Source organism: Lepisosteus platostomus, chromosome 17 (assembly GCF_059453375.1).
Source record: "Lepisosteus platostomus isolate fLepPlt1 chromosome 17, fLepPlt1.hap1, whole genome shotgun sequence".
NCBI classification, from domain to species: domain Eukaryota; kingdom Metazoa; phylum Chordata; class Actinopteri; order Semionotiformes; family Lepisosteidae; genus Lepisosteus; species Lepisosteus platostomus.
This window is the reverse complement of record NC_142627.1, coordinates 16,027,488-16,049,110: the sequence shown is the minus strand read 5'-3', so window position 1 is coordinate 16,049,110 and position 21,623 is coordinate 16,027,488. Positions and strand designations below refer to the sequence as shown.

The 21,623-nt window shown below is 35.9% G+C and overlaps 1 protein-coding gene across 4 annotated transcripts in view; it reads left to right on the top strand.

The window, feature by feature from the left end:
* wdr27 (WD repeat domain 27) overlaps window positions 1–21,623 on the top strand; it is a 76,441-nt gene that overhangs the window by 40,434 nt on the left and 14,384 nt on the right. For 2 of the 4 annotated variants that reach the window (XM_088610035.1, XM_088610038.1), the window contains 2 exons: window positions 4,886–4,988; window positions 10,327–10,497. In XM_088610035.1, the coding sequence (XP_088466161.1) occupies window positions 4,886–4,988; window positions 10,327–10,497 (274 nt within the window). The remainder of the gene's footprint in view (window positions 1–4,885; window positions 4,989–10,326; window positions 10,498–21,623) is intronic. The other 2 variants (XM_088610036.1, XM_088610037.1) reach the window with 2 other exon arrangements.

Below are 21,623 nucleotides of genomic sequence, written 5' to 3'. Positions count from 1 at the left end.
AAGTTCATTCTATAAAGAGTGGTTGGAGGAGAGCTCTTATTATCAGCAGCATAGATCCTTGTGTAATGGTCTGGTCATTAATAAGGAGTTATAACAACTGGTAAATAATTTAAAATGCTGTCACTTACTGTGATCTACAGTATATAGTGTGTGTTTAATTAATATCTAAAGTATTATATTACCCTTTAAAAGCAATTTTCCCCTAATTTCTTGTTAATTTAAAAAAGTAATCTCCTACAGTTAAAGTATTGGATTACTTTTTAAAAGTAACCTTCCCAGATACTATAGATGCATGAATTGTCTTTCAAAAACACTTGCATTTTAAGCTTTATCACTGTTGCTCTTTACTCACATGACATCTTCCAGAATCAGACAGCAGCAATGAAAAGCAGATTTGCTGGTGAGGCTATAGCTCGCACCTGGTGGTATAAACATGTAGCCCTGTTTCTAACACACGTGGCAACAGGGCGTCCCGGCTGCCTGATCACTTGCACAGGCCAGGTAGCAAAGGATGTGAAGCATCATGAGTTGCAGGAGCATCTGGCTAAGGAATGTAAAAACTGAATTTTAAGCATCATATTTCTTGCCTGTAACATCCTATTTTAAAATCCAGTAGGAAGTTGAAGAAATCTGATTGTTCTGAGCATTCCCTGAAATACATGTAACATTCAGAATCTATGATCCGGGTGCTTTGTTAACATGTACAAAATAATAGCAATAATTACCATGTAGTGTTGCATAGTAACATTGTTACAAAGGATTGAAATTTTAAAATTTTATTTATTATTATATTAGTCTTGCGAATCCATAGCTGGGCTCTATGTTCAACAAACACATTAATTGAAATTCTATTTAGATTTGAAATTCATAGATTAATGTTACAGATCCTGTTTTGCAGACATAAACATCATTAATAAAATTAATTTCATTAATATGGGGAGTACCAGGTCTTTCACAGTTTGTGTGCGATTTATATACTGTAGCATTAGGTTTTTAATCACAACATTGATTCAATATCCTTATTATTAATCCTCATCTTAAACATTGTAATCAAGCATGTCTTGGAGAGAAATATGATGCTGAAACAACTGATAAGAATACACAAAATGTTATTCTGCCCATGCAATTCATTTGAATAGATGTAGCTAATTGATACAGTAATCTCTTCTAGACATGATGTGACAGAAGTCAAGATATCTCCTTTTATAACATGGCTAAGTAGCTTGTTCCAGAATCCCATAACCCTTTGTCTAAAAACATGAAAGACTAATAATGTATGAATCTTCCTTTGCTTCTTCCATCCAAACAGAGGTGCTGTTCTGTGCAGGGCTATTCCAGACAGGGTTGATTACTTGAGGAAGGGGCCCCACTCGTGCTCCTGAAGGCTAAGGGTTAGTTAAGAGAAATCAATGCACTTAGCCTGCATGTCTTTGAACTTTGTGAGGAAGCCAGAGTACCCAGATAATGCCCAGGCAAGGAGAACAAACTATACAAACTCCACACAGTGGGGGGTCCAGGCAGTTAGGTGACTGTACTATCCTTGACTTTGTAACTGGCAGAGCACCTTAGAGAGATAAGATATTAATTTATCGATGAACCTCTTCCCCCTTCATTAAAGCAGAGGTTGTTAAGAAGGAGGTACATTATTTATATGTCTCAGTCCTGGCAGAACTATGTATTAATGTAACATCTTTTAATTATGATTTTCATAAAATTCTGGAGATGTTTGAGGGATTTGAAGGAGAGGAGGAGGAGATTTTTTTTCAGACATTAATAATGGAATAATAATGTTAATAAGAAGTTATAGAATATGTCCAAAATAAAGCAGCTAAAAAATTGATGCTGATGTCCAAAACAGTGTGAACTGCTGTCTTTATTTCCGAAAGCTGTTGTGGCTTACATCTTTTTAGTAAATCTTTTTAACAAGTCTTAGTTTACAATATATTGTTTGTCTTTCATATTCACTTCATACTTCATACTTCAGCATTTTGTCCCTGTCTGTCTCCATTATTGCAACACCATTGTAACCAAATGGTAAAATAATCACATTTCTTAGCATCTGAAAAATGAACAAAACAGTCTTGTCAGGTATAATAATATATCCATGTCTATTTCCTCCATTTAATTTGGCAGCTTAAAACTTCTTCTTTTATACCAATTATAATATCCCAGTGTAATGAATTAGATCTTTTTGGAAGTGGCATAATACTATATACAGTACCTCTGCATTTCGCATTGATACTTTGATAGACGAAGACTTTATTTATTAAATGAATTCCAGATGTGTTATCTCATAAAAACTTTTCTGTTAAAAATGAATGAACTGTTTGCTATATCATTTCAACCACTTACCTTGGGGGATTCATCAAGCTCACATTTAAACTCATAGTGAATGGCTGTAAGACTAATAATCAGGTTGAAATGGATGAAAATGGTAATTAATAAAACATTTTGGTTTATGATTAACAGTATATGAGGTCTCAAAAGGTGTTGTAAGATTTACATTTCACACCAGAATCTGTTCTCTTGTAATACTCTGTAGCCCACACTCACAAAAATCAATTTAATAGCTATGTCAGGAAGGCGTTCTTTCCGGACCCTATGCAGACGACACAATCCGAGGTAGAGTGAGGAAACATGGGGGAAAACAGGATGCGGGAGTCGGGAATGAAGACAGGGGGGCGTGTCCATGGTGCGCTGGTGGTCGGGGGAGGTGTGGCCGAGGCAAACAGTCCAAAAGTCCAAAAGGGGAATCCAAAAATGGGGCAAAAGTCCAAAGCCAGACGATCCATCCAAGACAGATGAGATAAAATCAAGAACCGGGTCAGAACTGGCACGGGAACAGGAACAGGAACAAATACAGGAACTAAAACCTTAAAGGGACCAGGCGCTGCCGGGTCCGGACTTGCCTTGGACGAAAACCAATGCAGAGCCCGGAATAGCGTCAGTGTCTGGCTTTTAAGGGGAACTGAAAAGGGGGCTGGAACAGGGAGCAGGTATGGGAGATGAATAAAAAACAAGGAAGGGCTAGAGCGCCCTTAAGAGGAGGGGTTTACGATCGTGACAAGCTGGTGTTTACAGTAAAGGGCTACATTCTCTAGAAAATGTTTTGCAAACCAGACATCAAGAAGTTGAGAGATTTGATTTCCCACAAATAGCTTTTCACTAAAGATTTTGCCAGTCATCAGGATGTCCCATGTATCACTCAACATATATGTCTTCAGTGCCCTTCACAAATAATTTTTTCAATGTATCAGCATTGTGCTGGGAAGTTGAATGTGTATTGAGGATCCTAATGTACATTTAGATTTTGTTCTATGTGTTTTGCATTTTAATAGATGTAGAAATTAATAGACCAACATATGTAGACATTAATGCTGTATTATCTTGCTTTAGAGTAGTTGTCACAGCTCATATAGGCCGTCATATAGAAAGTGAGTACAAAACTACAAAAATAAAAAAGAAAAATATCAGTGAATTTTGACCTGACATTAAACAGTTATACAAAGCACAAATTGATTTAGATCCAAATTGCTTTGAAGCCTTTTAGTGTGCCAGAACATTAGCTCATTCCAGAATCTTGCAGTTTATTATAGGGTTCCCAAAGAGATTAATCAGATGGATGTGCAAGACGGTTACATGTGGTGATAGTAAAGCAGAGGAAATGTGCTTCCATGTTTGTAGACAGCATACAAGGAACAACTATGCTTACAGAATCTCAGAATGCTTGTGAATCTCCCACACAAAAGATTGTTTTTTTAGTGCAGGCATCTCATTTTACAAATAATGTATTCTGATGTGAATGGTTGAATAGTGCTAGTCACTTGTATTGTGTTCTGGTCTTCTGATCCTGTTTTTTTACTGTTATCATTTGAATATTGACATGGACAGTAGTGGCGAGATGGACAGTAGTAGCAATACCAACAATAAAATATAAAGAACACCATCCTATGGCTCATAGACTCATAGAAGGAGGGCCAAATTAAGGATTTGTAGAACCAATTATGGCAAGAGGATCTTTAAGTAGGTTAAATAATAATTGAGACTACTAGGTATTGTCTGACAATTGGGTGTACACTTTTTATTGGCGTTTCTTGTTTACCCAAAGTATCAGAGCTTAATCTCCTATGTCTCTGTGTGTACCTACAGGTGTGAAGGGACTGATACTTGTAGTAGCATGTTTTCAAATCAGTGCACATGTAATCTAATCATTAATATTGATTAAAACTGTAGTATTTATTAATACTAATATTGATTGGTTAATTAATTACTGATGATCACTTTGCTATAATTATATCACTTTTATAATATGCCTGTCCTTATTTTGTATTGCTTCTTCTTAAGCTTCAAATTATACCCATTCCTGTGAGAAGGCTTTGGAAGACATTAAGTTGACCTTGGTGGATGGCTGTATCAAAGCATATAGATAAGGGCTGGTAGAAACTGGCCTCATTAAAACCTCTTGGGGGGAGATATTACCTATACAGGTTCAAGTAAGGGATGCCCGTCATCATCCCTGTGTCCTGGGGTTTTCATAGTAACTTTCTTATTTGACTTATAAGTTCCTGTGATAAAGACGAGGAAGACTAGAGGAGAATAATTATGGAATATTGTTGGATATTTTCTGAGAGGCTAGAGGGAATGGCTAAATGGTAGCCAATTTATTAGCCAATTAAATTTAGAAAGTTACAGTAGAGGTGGTCAATAGTCAGTCACCCCCACCTGAAAGTGTATTTAAAGCCAAGTGCTTGCTCCTATTCTTTGAGATTCCTGTGAAACTTCCATTGTGCACATCGAGAATAGAGGAAGAAGATTCACCTCACTACTATCTCTGGTCTGATTCATCTTTGGGGCTGTCCTGACAGCTTGCCTCCGATCTTAACAGGTGTGTACAACGATATGAGGGTCACGTGAATCGCTGCCATCCCTGCACTGCTGCATTCTCGCCCTGCGGACAGTACATCGCCACAGGTTCTGAAAACAACTGCGTAAGTCCCCCTAATTTTTATTTTTCTTCTCTTTGGCTTGGGTGTCCATGAACAGTAGTTTTCTCCAGTGTCTGAGTTGGTTGGATAAATTCATCTTACACATGGCATTGTACAGTATATTGATCTGGTACTGTAGAAAAACAGATCTCAAGGCTGTTATGTGAGGTCAGTATGACAGATTGCACAAGATTATAGAAAACATTAAAATCCCAGAATACCATCCTTAAAAAATGTAATGGCTTTTTCTAATGACTCTTCCTTAACGGTACAGTAGCTTGATATTTACTTGACAAAACTACACTTTTTTCAATAAAGTGTTATATACACTCTGGTGTTGATCTGTAGAAAAGACTTTTATCCTTAAGATGGACAAGCTTGGGATAATATTCATTTACACACTTTCAGCATACATACTGTATCACGTTTGTTCTGCCCACAAATAAAATGTATAGATGAAACAAAGAGCATAGTTTCTTTAGTTTTAAATATGAAGCATGTTTTAGGTGGGTTAAATGATTTTGAAAACCAGTCTTTCTCAAAATTGTCTACCATGGTTACAACCACCACTCACAGCTTGTATACAGTCTAATTAAGGCATCTATATCCATCAGAAGAGATGAGGTGTTAAGAAAATGAATTCCTTTGTATTATCTCTTGTCAGTTTCTGACAGGAGAAGACAAGTAATTTAATAAAGGGTACTGTTCCTTACTCTATAGTTATACTATGAGTACAAATGACCTTGATTTTGCCATGAAGTCCTTGGGCAGCTGAAGTTCAGTGATAACAGGGTGAATCTGTAGAATGCAGTTTACAGAAGGTGCAGCAGATCAAAGGGTAAAACACACATACTCTTTAAATGTAGAACACATGTATTTGACTGAAATGATAAAGTAATAGCACAGGTTCAGCAGGGAAAAAACAGACGTTTAATATATTTTATTTGCAATTTTCTATTTTATTTTTATTCTACTATTATGCAGTAGTTTCCATGTAAACTTACCATAAACAGACAGCATAGTTAATGCAACTGTGTATTCACCGGGATTGTGATTTATCACTGCAAAGTGGAATTGTGCTACAGTATTTCTTTTGTGAGCAGGAGTGAAACACTGGGCAATGTGTGAGTGTAACAAGCGTCCTTTAACTTCAAGAACAGTTTGTGAAGACCACAGGAGCATTGAACTAATTTTACTGCAGGTTTCAATTCTGATTGATTCTCATTGTCAGTTCAGTTATTCTGTAAGTATACAGTAGCTAAAATATACATGTTGAAGTGTTAGATATAGATTACTCATTTTATTGTTACAGTATGTATCCTGCATCATGGTTCAGCTTGTTGTAGTAAGGTGATTTCTGTTTTCTATTTCAAAGCAGTCTATTTTGTTCTTAATGCATTTTGACATTCAATAGAGCTGCTGTAAAAATAAAGAATGTGTGGACCGGTGATATGAAGAATGGCAGTTTCAGATATATCACCAAATAAATATTTGTCAGTAATAGTTTCACAATACAGCATTAAAACTGTATTTTTAGCTGCTTGTGTCCTAAAGTGTAGGGCTTTCAGTATGTTAGAAGTAAATGGGTTGGCATGTGGGAGTGTTAGAGGAGGTGTCTGCAGGTCCTCACACTCCCTGTGGAGTACAGTACAGGAGTTGCAGAAAAGTTGATTGTACAGATGTTGAGTAAAGGATTGTAAAATGCCGTAAAGGACTGTAAAAGATCCCAGAGTGTAATCTCCATTAGGGATTCAGGATTCAGTATCTTTTTAACTTAAATTGATCTAGCCTCAGTCTCAATTTTCCTAATATCTTCTTTGACATTAACTATAATCAGTCCAAAACACGATCACAATTCTAGCCCCAGTCCAAATTTTACATCATTATTTAAGCTGAGTAAGTAAAAAGTATAACAAGAACCCCAAAATAATTGTAACATTTACCCTAGATTTAAAAGTTGTGCTTTTCATAGGGTAACCCGTGTGATATCTTTCCTAACAAATCACACCTATTGCCTTTGATTGAACCTCCTTGCTGTAGTGCAGGTGATGTCTCACATGTCATAAAAAATGCACAGAAAACCAAAAAGAAGTGGAAAACAAGTGTCAATATACTAAGTACTCCAGTGCAAAACATATCTACAAAACAAGCAATGGTCTCTCTGAACTCACTAATTATAGTTGTGAAACAGGTCTTTTGAAATCACATGATATGCAGCAATGCACGGATAAGATTATATTGTATTTACTGTACGATCAGAGCTCAACAAAGACTGATTGATAAACCATGAGAACCAGATTTATACCCTAGACTCCTGCTGTGGCTTCTCCTGATGGACAGGTAAACCATTTTTAGAAACAGGTGAATCAGGGACTGTTACCTGACACAAAGTGATAGAACAAACAGGAGGCAACAACACAGAAAGGACAATAATTGAGGTTTTTAAAACAAGACATAACAGTTTCTTCTTGTGTACTCTTGGATGGTGGATTTGAATAATGTGAAAAAACCTCATAGCCTCTTATCACAATGCCCAAGCAAAAGGGTAAGGGAACAGAAAAACGGAGAGAAGAACACAATTGTAACATAGAATCTTAAAACACTGACATGTGCTGTAAATCTTAACTAGCCCGACACTTGCAAATGAATTGTAGTCCACAACCCTATTTGAGTCATGGATGTTATATGAGTGTCATATAATGTAGTTAAATGTAGGCAAGTTTTCCAGTCAGATATATGTGTCAGATGACATTTAAATATACAAATCTTAACCCTGAATAATGGCTCCTGGATGCTGTTTGCTCCAGGCTATGATGGTTGTCTGTGGCCTTGGTAAATAACGCAAAGTACCTTTGCTATTGCCTTCTCTCTCTTTGTTATGTAAATTTCCATTTCAAACACTCTGCCAAGAATATTTTACTACGAATGTCAGTTTTTATTGGCTATCGTGGTACAAAGTCAGGAAGGTGCTCTCAAAATAATGCAATGTTCACCCATTTGAAAACAGCACTATTTTGTGCCATTGTTCCCCTATTGTAAAACATATACTGTAGTCTGTGAATTTTGGAACACTGATTGTTTTAACTTATTTAATCTCAAGAGTGCCCATTTTAAATTCAGACTGGATGTGAAATCAAGGATACAGATAATAATCTAAATGTGTGTTGTATAGTTGACTGTATAGTATAGTTGTTAAATACCTTACAGCCACTTTCAGATTTACCTTCACGTTTGGCAACAACAGTCTTTTCCTACTTTTAATAAAGGAAAAACACTTCCGTACTCCACAATCGTAAGACATCCAGATGAAAGTATATCGTTCTAATTATTTTTCCAGTATGTCTGATATAGCTATGTAAGGAAGCCAAGTGATGCAGATTGTTTCTTTCCAGTATCCAGTTCCCTTTCTGTCAACCATTTTTTGAAGATAGTGGAATAATATAGAATAATATATTGATGCTGACAGCTGTTATTAATTGGGTGATTCGCCTAACAACAAAGGCTGTGGAATATCCATGGAGGAAGAACAGTTCCAAGCTTTCTTGGAACTAGAGCAGCACACGGTAGTGTGCTACTTCACCGTTATTTGTTACTGTCCTGAGATTTTGGACAGCCAAAAGTATTTGTACTTGTCTTAATATTTCATAAGACAGTGCTATAAAAACTACATTCTTGTTGCACAACTTAAACCCAGAAAGGAACAAAATACTGAAAAAAAAGTAAGCAGTTGTGTTTCTTCAAAAGATAAAGCAAAAGTGAGGGTTATGAGTCTGAGCAGGCAGGCTGCTGCACAGTGTACTGTATCAACATGTGCCTCTGCTTTTGCATCTGAGCTGTGGCTCTGGGAATTCGACAGTGCTCATGGTGACTGAGAGTAGAGCATTGGATGTTTGTGGAGTGTCATGCAGCTCTGTATCTTTACCATGTAGTCTTTTGGTTCAACTCTTGAGCTGCACTGCTCCATCACCTGAGTTTTTTGCAAGGAATGAAAGCAGATCAAGGAAACAGCACTTCTACACCAAATGTGTCAGACTGCTGAATTCAATGAGCCACATCCCTCTTAAAAGCTCAGGAAAGAGTACTCTGGAGGTATGGGCACAGAGTTTTTGAACATCACAGAAGGAATAGAAGGCTTGTTAATTATTCTATAGCTAAATACAAACACTGAAATTCTAATTGTAACAGGTTTTTTTTCCAGTGACCTAAATTCAATGGTAGTGATGCTACTTAATAAAGTAAAAAAAATATATACAAAAATAAATAAGTTTTCTCCCTTGCCATCATGTTCATTATTATTATTGTGGGTGACCTAAAATTAAGTAGTGGTATTGATGTTATAAACATGTTGTTACAGTATGAGTTCTTTCTCTCATGTCTGCCATTTGTTTTATTGTTTCATTGTCAACACAAAGGTCAATTGAAAAGGCATGATATAAATGGTCTCAGCTTATGTATTATTATGTATCCAGAATGGGTTCTCAGTTATACTGCATGCCTCTGTTTAGTGTGGTTTATACTGTATATGTTTGTAAATCACAAAAATGTACTGTATATAGAGCATTTATTTCCAATGGAAATGTATGAGCTTGCAGTAATGAACATCAAACAGAATACTGATATGAGAGCAATTTCATTATGCTCCATATGTATCCTATAATTACATCCATCCACTTCTTATCTGCTTTATTTTTTAGATCCTGCATGCCTCTTCATTTGCTCTTTGTGCTTTAGATCTTGGCTATCTTGCCAAATTGTTTTTTTTTAATCACTAAATATTTTATCATTATCTAAAACATGATTCCTACTGATGTTGAATACTTTGGAAAATTGATCTTTATAAAACACATAGCCTGGAACAAATGCACAGCACCTTGTTTCATCAGTGCCTGTAACAGATAGCATGAACAGATAGATGTTTGTTACCTTACTGTTTCCCTTTTCTTTAAATAGGAAGCATATTATTATATATGAATTTATATGAATAAAAATCTATACATCCAACATAAGTGAAAACTAGCTTCTTTGTGGACATTTATGAACTTGTGATGGTGCGTTTAGGAATTTTTAAATATAATTGCTTCATTTAAAAAAGTATGTCTGTGAGATACTTTAGTCACATTGCCAAAGTAAACTGAATATTATACTAAACTGCTTAAATATATTTTATATGTTAAGAAGTGCAAACTGGATTTTTCAAATTTAAGAATTGAAATGTGTTGTGATGCCTGGTTGTTCTCATTTATTCAAACACATTCCTCCTGTAGCTTCACAGTAGAGTTTGATTCTGCAATGCAGTATACTGCACTATGTAATGCATATAAATTAAGGTCTGTTTCCACAGTGCATCTCGGAAAAGTGGCAAATATTGCAAGGCAAGCTGTATTCACCACTAAGAGCCATTTGTCCTCTGCAGGCCTATGTATTCGACATCCGCAGTGGCACCTATATTCACAAGCTCGCAAGACATTCAGACACCGTCATTAATGTGGCTTTCAACCCATCCAGACCTCAGGTAAGGACTCACTTCTCTGACTTTACACACCCCTTGTGCACTACATGCCCACATTACACTTTATAAGGGTGCCTGCCATGCATTTATTCTAGTGATAAAATACTGAAACTTCTTATTGCAGATGGGTTTGAAAATGTTTTTTCTCCTTAAATTAGAAGCCTGGGACTTACGCTGTTCAAATACATTTTTGGGAAGCATGTGTGGAAGTCCTTTTGAAACAGTGATATTTCTTCAGAATATCTCCATTTTTTATTTCAAATTTTGTAATGCTGTTGATATTGAAAATACGAGGCTAAAATGTCCTGTAGCATGTGTGCTTTTAAATACTCTTTGAGGACTAATTTTTGATGCCATAAAACTGCCTTGGGTAAAGTCTCATGTAATTTGTATTTCAAGAAGGATTAAAAGTAATTTATAAATTAAAATAATTTGGTAGTCTCTGCCCAGTTTTTGCCTCTCGGAGTGGCACTGTTTATTCAGTTGTTAAAATTATGTTGCAGGAAATCCTCTCTGAAGTTTTGAAAAACACTATTAAATAGTGCTTTTAAGGATCTCCAGGCCACTCAACACTCCTCGCTCTCTTACCTTCAAAATGCACACCATATTGCCGGATTTATCAGAATGTATTTAATCATCATTGCATCATTAATGTTATTACCAAGAGACAAGATGACTCTTTCCAAATCAGAAACTGGAACTCAACAGAGTGCTTATATTTCTTATTAAAGAAGCATGCTTTGCAACCCTTTTCTTCTCAAAACACTAAACCCAAAATATATGGTATTCTGGAAGAAATGGTAAATGATGCAGATTACAGATTTTATAAAACATCTTCCTTCAACTGATAACGTAATGTAAAATTGTATGTATGTTGTTATCATGTCAGATACTCAGTGCCGCTTTAAGACCTATGTCAGATCTAGATAGTTACAGTAACTGAAAATGGAGGTTCTTAAGCTCAGTCTGGGAATTTCTTTGTTTGACATGGATCACCTTTTTGGCTCTAAGCTGCAAAGGCACTTTAAGTATAAAAAGGAGTCTTGGAGTAGTGTGAGCTGGGTAATGTATATAGAGAAGCAACCTGGATGAGGGCCATCCTGGGTTGGCCTCACTGGACAACCCAGCCAAGGTAGACTGAGATAAAATACCTGAGAGACATGCCTTTCCCAGTAAACATTTGTCAATTATCTTGTGATGTGAAAAAAACTATGAAGTTTCAAGATGTTTCTAGTTGTATGTGTACTAAGTATACACTGTAAAAGGACTGTAGTGTACGTTTCTTCAAGGATTCCTTCTTTAAAGTATTAATGCAATATAAAAATACCCCTTTATACTATATAACTGACCACAGTCTTCTGGTTGAACAGCACACTGGATTTAAAAAGGCTGCCCTTTGTATTTTTAATTACTCATGTAACATAAATGTAGTTACTGAGAAGGTCTATCCAGTCACCATTAGCTCCACATCTTACTTTCCCTCTGCTTCTGAAAGCACAAAAAACAGCAATGCTCCTTAGAAATGAGAAGAAATACTTTCACTAGGTGCCAGGCAGATGGATTCCCTGGAATTAGTATACTACTTGTATTTTATGCCATGATCCTGTTGAACTCTGTGAATAATCATCCTAAATTTATGTTGCCTTCATGCCATGTCAGCAGGGGCATTGTGTTGAGCAAATTCAAGGAAGAAAGCAGCCAAGGGTACTCACTCAAAAAGAGATTCCTCCGCAGTCTGAACTCCCCTTGGGTTCTGAAGCTTGTGAAGGAATGTGCAGGGGTTAGAAGGGCAGGATCCCATCAAACAACAAAGAGCGTTGGCATGTTTAAATCATCAAGAGGCACAGTCAGACTGGTAGTGTGTGTTCAACTTGTGTCAGTGTTCTCCTGCTAAAAACCCCTCCACACAATCTAGGAAAAGAGGCAGGTAGTAATTAGATGCACATACATTTTTTTCAGAGATCAGTTTATTCCACCTTACATAGGGACAATTTTTGAAAATGAAGTAATGGAATATAGTATCTACTGTATAATGTATACAGTTTATTCAATGTCTAAGAGCTTTGTCATTATAAGCACTGTGCATGAAACAGATAGGGATTTCACAGTGTTGCAACAATGCACTCTATTTCAATATCACCCAGTCTGTTTAGGATCAGACCATGGAATGGCAGAGGGTAGTACCTTCTGCACAAGCAATGGTAATGAATGGGCCGGGTGGTATCTGCTGGCTGACACTTCTTGAGCCATTCTATCACCTGGGAGGTGCAGCACATGTAGTACCTCCTTCACCTTTCCAATTGCCCAGCCTCTCACAGATAAAGGCCCATTCCATGATCAGATTGCAAGCACATCGGCTGCCAATAAGAGTACAGCCTTACAGTAGCTGTTTGGTTGTGTATGATGTGTTCTGGGATGATTTCAGGATACATGATCTTGCAGCAAAGGAAATCAAGTTAACTTCCTATATCTTTACACGGACAAAGATTAAGATGGTGTTTCTCCTGCATACTATGAACAACTTTTCTGAGTATAAATAATGACAGAATTTGATGACATACCTGTGCTGTAATATTAAAATATATATTATTGATAGTTTCCACATTCTTCATTTCTCATTGATTAATTGTTTCTGATCATGATTAGCACTGAGAAACAGTCACCCGATGCTAGTAGTATGTCTTTTTTTTGTAAACAGAAAAGAAATGAAGCTTTGGTTTAGTTTCTTTGCTGTTTACAAAAAAGAATACAGTAATCACTTCAATCGAAGATTTGCACTTCTTCAGCTTGCGCTTACAGTACATGTCATGCTAGAATTTAAATACTGTTTTTCAGATTGGCTGTTTTTCAAGTACATAAGTATATACTTCAACAATAAAAGTGTATGATACTTAAAAGTCACTTTTTACTACAGTAACAGTGAACTGTAAACAAGAACGATTTTTTGTAATTATTTCTGTAAAAGATTTTTGCTGTAATTCCATTAGAGCAACATTTAAGCTAATTGAAGTTAGCAAGGGTTTCGGTTTTTAAAGTTTTCTTCATTTCTTTAAAGTTTTCTCCAACATTATTGAAATTGTCTAACAGACTTTGTTGTTTCTAGTCCATTTTCTCTGATATCCTATCATACCAGATTGACAGTAAATAATTAATATCATTTTAAGATTTTGGACAAGGGTATGGAGGAGTATAATATTTTTATGCTTCCATTTCTAAATGGATATGAATAGCAATGGGATGTTTTTTCCCCTTGGTCCATGGTTGCAGCTAATCCCGCTGAGATCACACTGTAATACCTTTGAAGACAGTGTACTTCATAACTTCAGGAATTTATTTAATGCAATCACAAGCTGAGTCTTTCCAGACTGGAAGCTAAAGGAATGCCAGTCTGCTTTCCCAAATGAGCAGAAACATAAGGGTGATGAGGTGAGCTGAGGGTCAGCTTTATGATGTGGATATGTTGTATAGTGACTGTGGGTAATCTACCCAGGAAAAACACACTCACTCTGCAGGATAATACATTGGGTAAAAGGTGTCCAGACTAAGATAAACAGCAGAAAATTACATAACGTATTGCAAAGTACTATTAATTTGAGAGCTGGACATACTGTAGATGTTAAACAGAGGCAGTATTCAATTTCACATGGTTTAGAACTGAAAATCTTATATATCTAAAATAATTTAATACAGAAGCCCTATTGTATTTCAGGGTCTATGATAAATAAATCCTAATAATTGTGTTATGAAACATATTTGGTTGGACATATTTAGTAGTCACAGATTTTATCACAAATATAAGGTGGATTTACATTTTTAGAATTGAATAAGAGGCCACTAAAATGTATGTTTTTATGTGTGAGTTTTTAGACAGTTATCCCTTCATCTTTTATTACATGCTGAAAGTTCAGGAAACAGGTTTTAAGCACAAATGTGTATTAGTTCAATGAATGATGAATTAAGAATGTAGAGTTTATTGAACATTGAGCAAAGCAATGGTGACTCTTATTATATCTGCTGAAGAAAACACATTTCTATAAATTAGAAAGACTCTCTGCTTTGTTTTAGGTGCTATCTGTATTGGAAAATATAAATAATATAATCATTAATTGCTTCTGCAGACAGGTCTGTTGGTGCTTGTTTTCCCATTGCTTTCTTATGAACTCATCTGAAAAATGCATCGGAGTAACAAGCTCTTATTGCAGCTTTAAAAATAACATGACCTTGATTTTTAGGCATGCATTCTGTCTTTGCATCATTGCGTCGCATAAAGGGAGGATGGAATGGGTGGGAGGTTTCTTCTGAGTACAGTAAAGGTTTTTTTTTAGATTGGGTAACAGAAGAGAATTGCTGTCTTAAAAATGGATCCACCCTTTCTTTTCTTGCTGGCATCTATTTTGCAGATACTTACTGTTCGTCTTTTTAAGTCTTCAAAGTAGAGACAGTAATTACTTCATACAGCACCTATGATATTGAGCTGTGTGAATACAGCTGGAAAAGCAATGACTTATTCCTTTAAGACAGAGGTTTCACAGACAGGAACTTGTGGATTAAACTACAAATTGGTGCCAGGAGCTTTTCACCACCGTTCTTTTATCTGCAGAAGAGATTATCTGCAATGCATTCTTTACCATTCTCTAAAGTGAACAATTCATGAGTAATGAGCTTCTCAGCAATCTGAATCTGGTTGAAATGACTATTGCATAGAGGTGGAGGAAGATCCATGGAATTTACTACATACAGTACCTGTCCATGGCTTCACAAACTTGTGGTTATTCAAGCATAAAAGGCTAATGTAAGCCATTGATTTACAATATACAGTATAATGATGAAGGTTGGAAAAATATTCAAAATGTAAAATTACCAGTACCAAAGTACCTCATCAAGTTCAGAGAAGTTGTTTGGAAAGCAGGTTGAACCCTAGATGTAGTCTACATACTGTAAAATATCAAACATTTGAGTCAGAGGCTGTGCTATTAACTTATTCCTGCAAACGAGACTATTGAAGTGGAGAAATGCAATTGCCTGTTAGAAATTTTCATAGAGCAAAAATTATATTCCTCATTGTGGTATTAATCTGTAAATAAGTTTCTCTTGAATTAAAAGGCAACTTTTTCTAAATTCAAAAAGCCAACCAGCCCTGTTGTTGAATCTGATACTCTGGCTTCTTTCAAGAAATGGCTTTAATCTTCTGTTTTTAGTTATATGCCATAACTTTATTTTTTGGTACTGTTCTGCCTTTTTTCTGAGCCTGTGTTTCATTTGTATTTCAAAAGGACTGAGATCACTGCTTCATGAGGACTTATTCTGGTTCATTTCTTAAACTGTGCAGTTCACACTTAATTTAACATTTTTTATCTGTACTGTATCTACCATAGAGCAGACTATAATCTTCAAAGGGTTCAACATTATTTACACATGAAAAAACTATATACTGAATATCACTTTGTTCAATAAGTGGTCCTTGATTGATTGCATTCAGACTACAGGTGACTCTTAAAAAAGAAGAGTGAGAAAGGAACACCTCTCATAAATTGTAATTTGTAAATTCTTTGCCTTACAAATAATAATTTAGAGGAAAGCAAACTCCTTTAAAGCTCCTTGCCTCGTACATTTTTTATTTCTTGCTTGAACCAATAATTCAGTACATTTTAAATAAAATCAGTTTCTTCTAGGATGTATAGCCTAGGTTTTCAAGAATTCATTTTTTTTCTTTCACATTTCCCTTCTAACTCTTAATATGTATCTGGAAGTTGCCTATTTACTCACTTTGATGACTGATCACGATATTACAGTTCTGTAACGTTTGTCCTACCTCATTATTCTAGAATCATTGTACAGTACCTTGCTCAGGAACTGAGATTTTAAAAAACAAAAAATTAAAACTTTGTTACGTTGTTTCAAATTCATTATATTTTCATAGCAATTGATGGGGAGAGGGGATTTCCACTATGTACCTTTTCCTCTTTGTGCTGTAAGATTTTGATTGGAAAGTGTCAATATATACAGTATATCTCCCAAGGGCTGAAATATCAGAGGTATAACTTATATGTGTTTACTTACTGACAGGAGGATTTTCAAAACTTTTTGAGTCAGAGCTAAATTAATTTGCTGAAGGTTTTCAGAAATCTATGATGATGTCAATCAATTCTAAAGACAGGATGTCATGAACCGCATTCCAACGTGCACCTCTCGCCGCCAACACCCGCGCACTAATTAATCAATTGTCACTCCTCACACTCTTCCCTATTTATACCCTCTCACTCCACTCAGTCCCCGCTCATTATTGAGAATCACCTTTGGCTTCCTCTTGTGCGTGTTTTCTATTATCGACCTGATTTCTCGCAACCCAACCTTGATTTATCTCTGGCTTCGACTTTGTCTTGCGTTTTGGATTTGGATACACTCGACCCAACTCTTCTGATACCCAACCTAGCTTCCCTACCTCGACTACGACTTCTGCGTTTCACCCTTGGGATTTGGACGCCAAACACTCACTGCCTACAGTCTCAGCGCTGCATAGGGTCCAACCTGGTACTCTGAAATATCACCCTTGACACAGGACAAGTGTAGAAATAATGTTTTTCACTTATAGCTAGTTTTATTTTTTTTTAAAACAAATTTTGTACTGGAGCAAGGCACTTGGAAATCTGTTCCTGTAAATGTCATAGATTTTAATATTTTTAGTTTTCAAAAGTGAAAATAGTGCCTGAATTACATATTAATCTGAGAATGCTTTGAAGTCTCAAATAAAACTTAATTTTGATTATTTACTATTCTCTAAATAACATGTAGAGATGTCTTAACTGTGTTGTGAATTCAGTGTGTAAAAGGCAAGTACAGTACAGAAAACATTGTTATTGACTGAGTTGTTACTAAAGAAATTGTGACCTCTCTGGGTGCATGCCTCGAGACCTTTACCACCTAGTAAAAAAACTGTTCCATTATAACACTCAAGTGTTTATTAGTCTATTTACGTAGTATGAGAATTGTATATCATTATTCCTCTGAATGTACTGAAAACCTTATAGAGTTAGAAATACATATACCTCATCAAATAATATTTTTGCAGAATAAATCATAGAAATACTCAAACAAGATAAATTATATTGGTCCCTACTGGTTTTAGAGAAGATAATGGAAACCTACCTGCTAAAGCAATCAATTTCTAGATGTTCTTGTATGTCATAAATAACAAAAATAGAAAATCATCTACACAAATCCAAAATAGATTAATATGTATATCATGACATTTTAACTTATTCTCATGAAATTTAAGAGTAATTTCATTGAGGGTTTTTATCATTCAGTGTACATTGAAAAATAGCACATTTATTTAATCAGATTTTTCCAGTGCCAGTGAGGTCTTTCTTTAGGGTAATTATACAGCAGTCCCTGCAAATACCAGCAGCCTTTGGTCATTTTTTTTTCTTCACCACAACTAAACAAAATGAGAAACTGTTAGACTGGTATAGCCTACCCACTAAGAAAGACAGACATGCAGATGTGGGGCTGATGTTTTTGCGCGTTTCACTGCCAACCCCACATATACATCATTTCTTCACCACGTCTAGCATTATCAGATTGGCTGAAGGTTTCATGTGTCTTCCAGAGCTGTGAAGGATGAACTGTTTATTCAGACTCTTAGATAGGAATGTCAACAACTATAGTGTCTCTTTAATGTTTTGTACTGGCCCCCTGTCTTAGATGCATAACCCGAGCCTTATGTTTGTTTTGTTAAGTAGGATTTTTAATTTATTATTTTCTCACCTGCTTTTTCTTCACTTCATAATGCTTGCATATCTTGGATTGTTTTACAGACAGCTGCTTTTGTTATGGTACCATTTTTCAAAGTAGATTTATCCATGGTATAAACAGTGGACACTTCTACTTTTTATCCACACAATTGATGAATCCTAAGAATTCTGTGTGCAGTGCGTCTATGAATTTGTGGTAGGGAATTTTGCCAGAAAATATGAGTTCATTCCCTAAACATTTTTAGATGTATTGTTTAAATTATAATGCACAGATGTGGAAATATCTAGAAAACATTTATCTAACGCTTTTGTCAAAAGTCCAAGTAATAACCAGGAGAAAAAGGGTTGTATATGTGGAAATGTCAGGTTTCGTATAGGATTTACAGTCACAATGACCAATCACCCGAAAAGTAAAGTATTGTGTGATATCTCTTCACAGTTTGTACATGAAGTCATTGAGTCATTCATGAAGAGATCCACACACACCCTTAGCCTTGACCCCATTGCTGTCTCCTGACTGTCTGATGTCTAGGAAATCAGTTTGTGGAAAGCCCTGTTTATGTCAGATTGTTTGAACCACTTTTTTAATAAGATGGGTGTGTGGCTCTGCATGTCAGTGGACCATACACCAGATTATAATGGTTTACACTTCTTTTAGAAAGGCTATTGTGTGTAGAAGCCAGCATTTGATAGAATTCTTCTAACAGACTGGAAACTTCACTGTCTAAGATATCAGATAGTCTACTCACTTTAATTAAAGCACAACAGTTTAGAACAAACAATAATATCTTCTTCTGGTTGTTGATTATTCTTTGGCATGTTCCATGAAATGAAAATGTCCAGATTTTTAGGGCACATCCAATGCTTTGTTGAACTGAATCTTGAACTCACTTTTGAGTCATAACTCATCACTGACATCCGAAGCAGCGTAGACCCATCCAAATGACTCTTTTGGCATACAGAATGCATAGCCTTTCAGAGCTAGGCCAGAAGTAGATGGATCCATGTAGCCATCTGGCTGGAAGGAAGGCAATTGGCTTTGATGTCTTTACACAATACATTGAAGTGTGTGGTCCCCTCAGGCCACTCTGTCGAATAAACTCCGGGCGAGGAATCACATAGATGAGGCAAAAAGTCCCAGCTCTCCCTCTATTTTAATTACTGTTGACAGCACTGCAGGTCTCAGTATACCAGGGGTAGAGACCATTCACATGTTTTAGTTTTTTAGTTTTTTACTTTTCAGCAGAAGTACTGCGTCCTAATACATGGTGCGGAATATATGAATGAAAACACCAAATTAATTTGAATCCAGTCCAGGACAAAACTTGGACTTGAAAAGCATTACAAAGTAAACCCAAATGTTCAGAGCAATCAGAATACCCCTTTGGAGGTTGAACTTAATGATGATTAATTTGATTGAAAGTTTCTGATTTCATGCCTCCTCCAGGACTATTCAAATGAACATCTATGATTGCCTAAGATTCATTAGCTACTATATACCTTAAGAACACCAGAATAAATGTTCTTTGTTTCAGAAAACATTATTTTATGTTATTTGTGAACGGCATCATTCTGAGCATTTTAACCTACAGTATGCTGCTGAGAGTGTACATGTGATGTTCAGTGTAGCCCTGTGATGATTCCAAATGTGCAGCATAAACATTGTCCCCTAAAAGTCCTTATAGAGCAATTAGGACAACAATGTGCCAATAAAATCCTTCTAGTAGCCACAAAATGCAGAACAGTTGCGTATGTTTCCCAGGTGTCATTCCTCATAGCTCAGCCTTGAAAGCATTTTTTGTTGGGATACATGCTCAGCAAAATATTGTCTGTTTGAGCATTTCTGCCTTGCTCCCAAACTACTGGTCATATTTGCCACCACTATGGAGGCAGATGACTGTACTTCAAAGCCTCAAAGTCAGAACATCCACTTTCTTCCACAAGAGCCTTCAGTAACTGAAATATTCCGGCAAGGCTGAGTAGCATATCTGATTACATTTGCACAGTCCTCACTGTCAAAAATAGTTTGTATATATATCTTCTAACTCTCCAGCACCACTCAAAGCATCTCCAGCCAGTGACTGTGGTGGAGAGTGCAGTTTGCTTTGGGTCTACTGTCAGGATCTTCAGGATACCAGCTGCTTCAGAAATGGATGGTTGCTGGGGAAGATGGCAAGAGCCATCAGGGACAGACTCTCTTTATTCATTTATTATTCGCTTTGAATATGCTGACAGTATACACGTATCAGTCGTATGTCATAGGGAAAATACAAAATATTATTTTCATTAAGAATTCTGAAGATTATAATTCTGTTATTATATTTTAAATATTTAATCTTCAGATTTCTTACATATTTTTATCCTCTTTCCGTGAGCTTTTTAAATTTATTTACTGCTTGCTCTTAAATGTCAGAATCGGCGGCATAATAGGTTATATCTGTGAAAAAACTTTTTTATGGGAGTAACAGTAATATAAAGAAAATGTGGAGGTGCAAGGTGTATTTTTTGGATCTGTCTTTTATTTTATGTGCCAGTATCTTATCTGTCTTCTACAGTATATCATTCAGATAATTCAGAATTCTGATGAAGCGATGTTGTTAAATGTTGTTTTGCATTATGGTATTTATTATGGTTTTGTTGTATTGTACTGTATATGTACAAATTCCTGATGCACAAGACAAATTCCCCTAGGGGCAATAAAGTGTAATTAATTCAGTTTGATTCAAGGTGCTTGTACAGCTCCTCAGGTGTCAGGTTGGTTAGTTTAAAAATGGTCATATCTACTCATTGGCATTGAATCATAGCACATGAAAGCTAAAATAAACCCTATACTTTAAAAACTGGCTTGACATCAAAGACTGGACTGCTAATGTCAAAATTGTGTTCATACTTTTGTGACAGTTTTAAAAGCAAGAGTGCACCTGTACAAAATTAGATTTTCAAAGCTACTGTTTATTATTACTACTGGAGAACATACAGTACTGTGCACCTTATGGTATTACCCATCTTAGACAGTTAAATCTCCCTGTATTTCACTTGGATAAAGTGTAGCTGAACTATTTCAGAAATGACAGTTCATTTTGGTATTATGTACATACTGTAGACTTTTAAGGTCCTACACTGCAGGCACCTGTGTGGGTAGTGTTATCAGCAGATTACTGCTCAGCTTTTTAGCACATTTCAAATTTTAACTTCTTCAACATGTGTTCTTTTGCAGCAGTTCAGTTCTTCTTTGAACTTCTTTGAAACCTTAACATTTTAAAAATAAATGAATAATTGAGGACATGTTCTACATTGTGTTTTGGGATTCCTTGTGTAACCTTTTCAGTAAACAGAAAAGGTACAAATTGTTTCCACTAATGTTGTCTCCTGTTC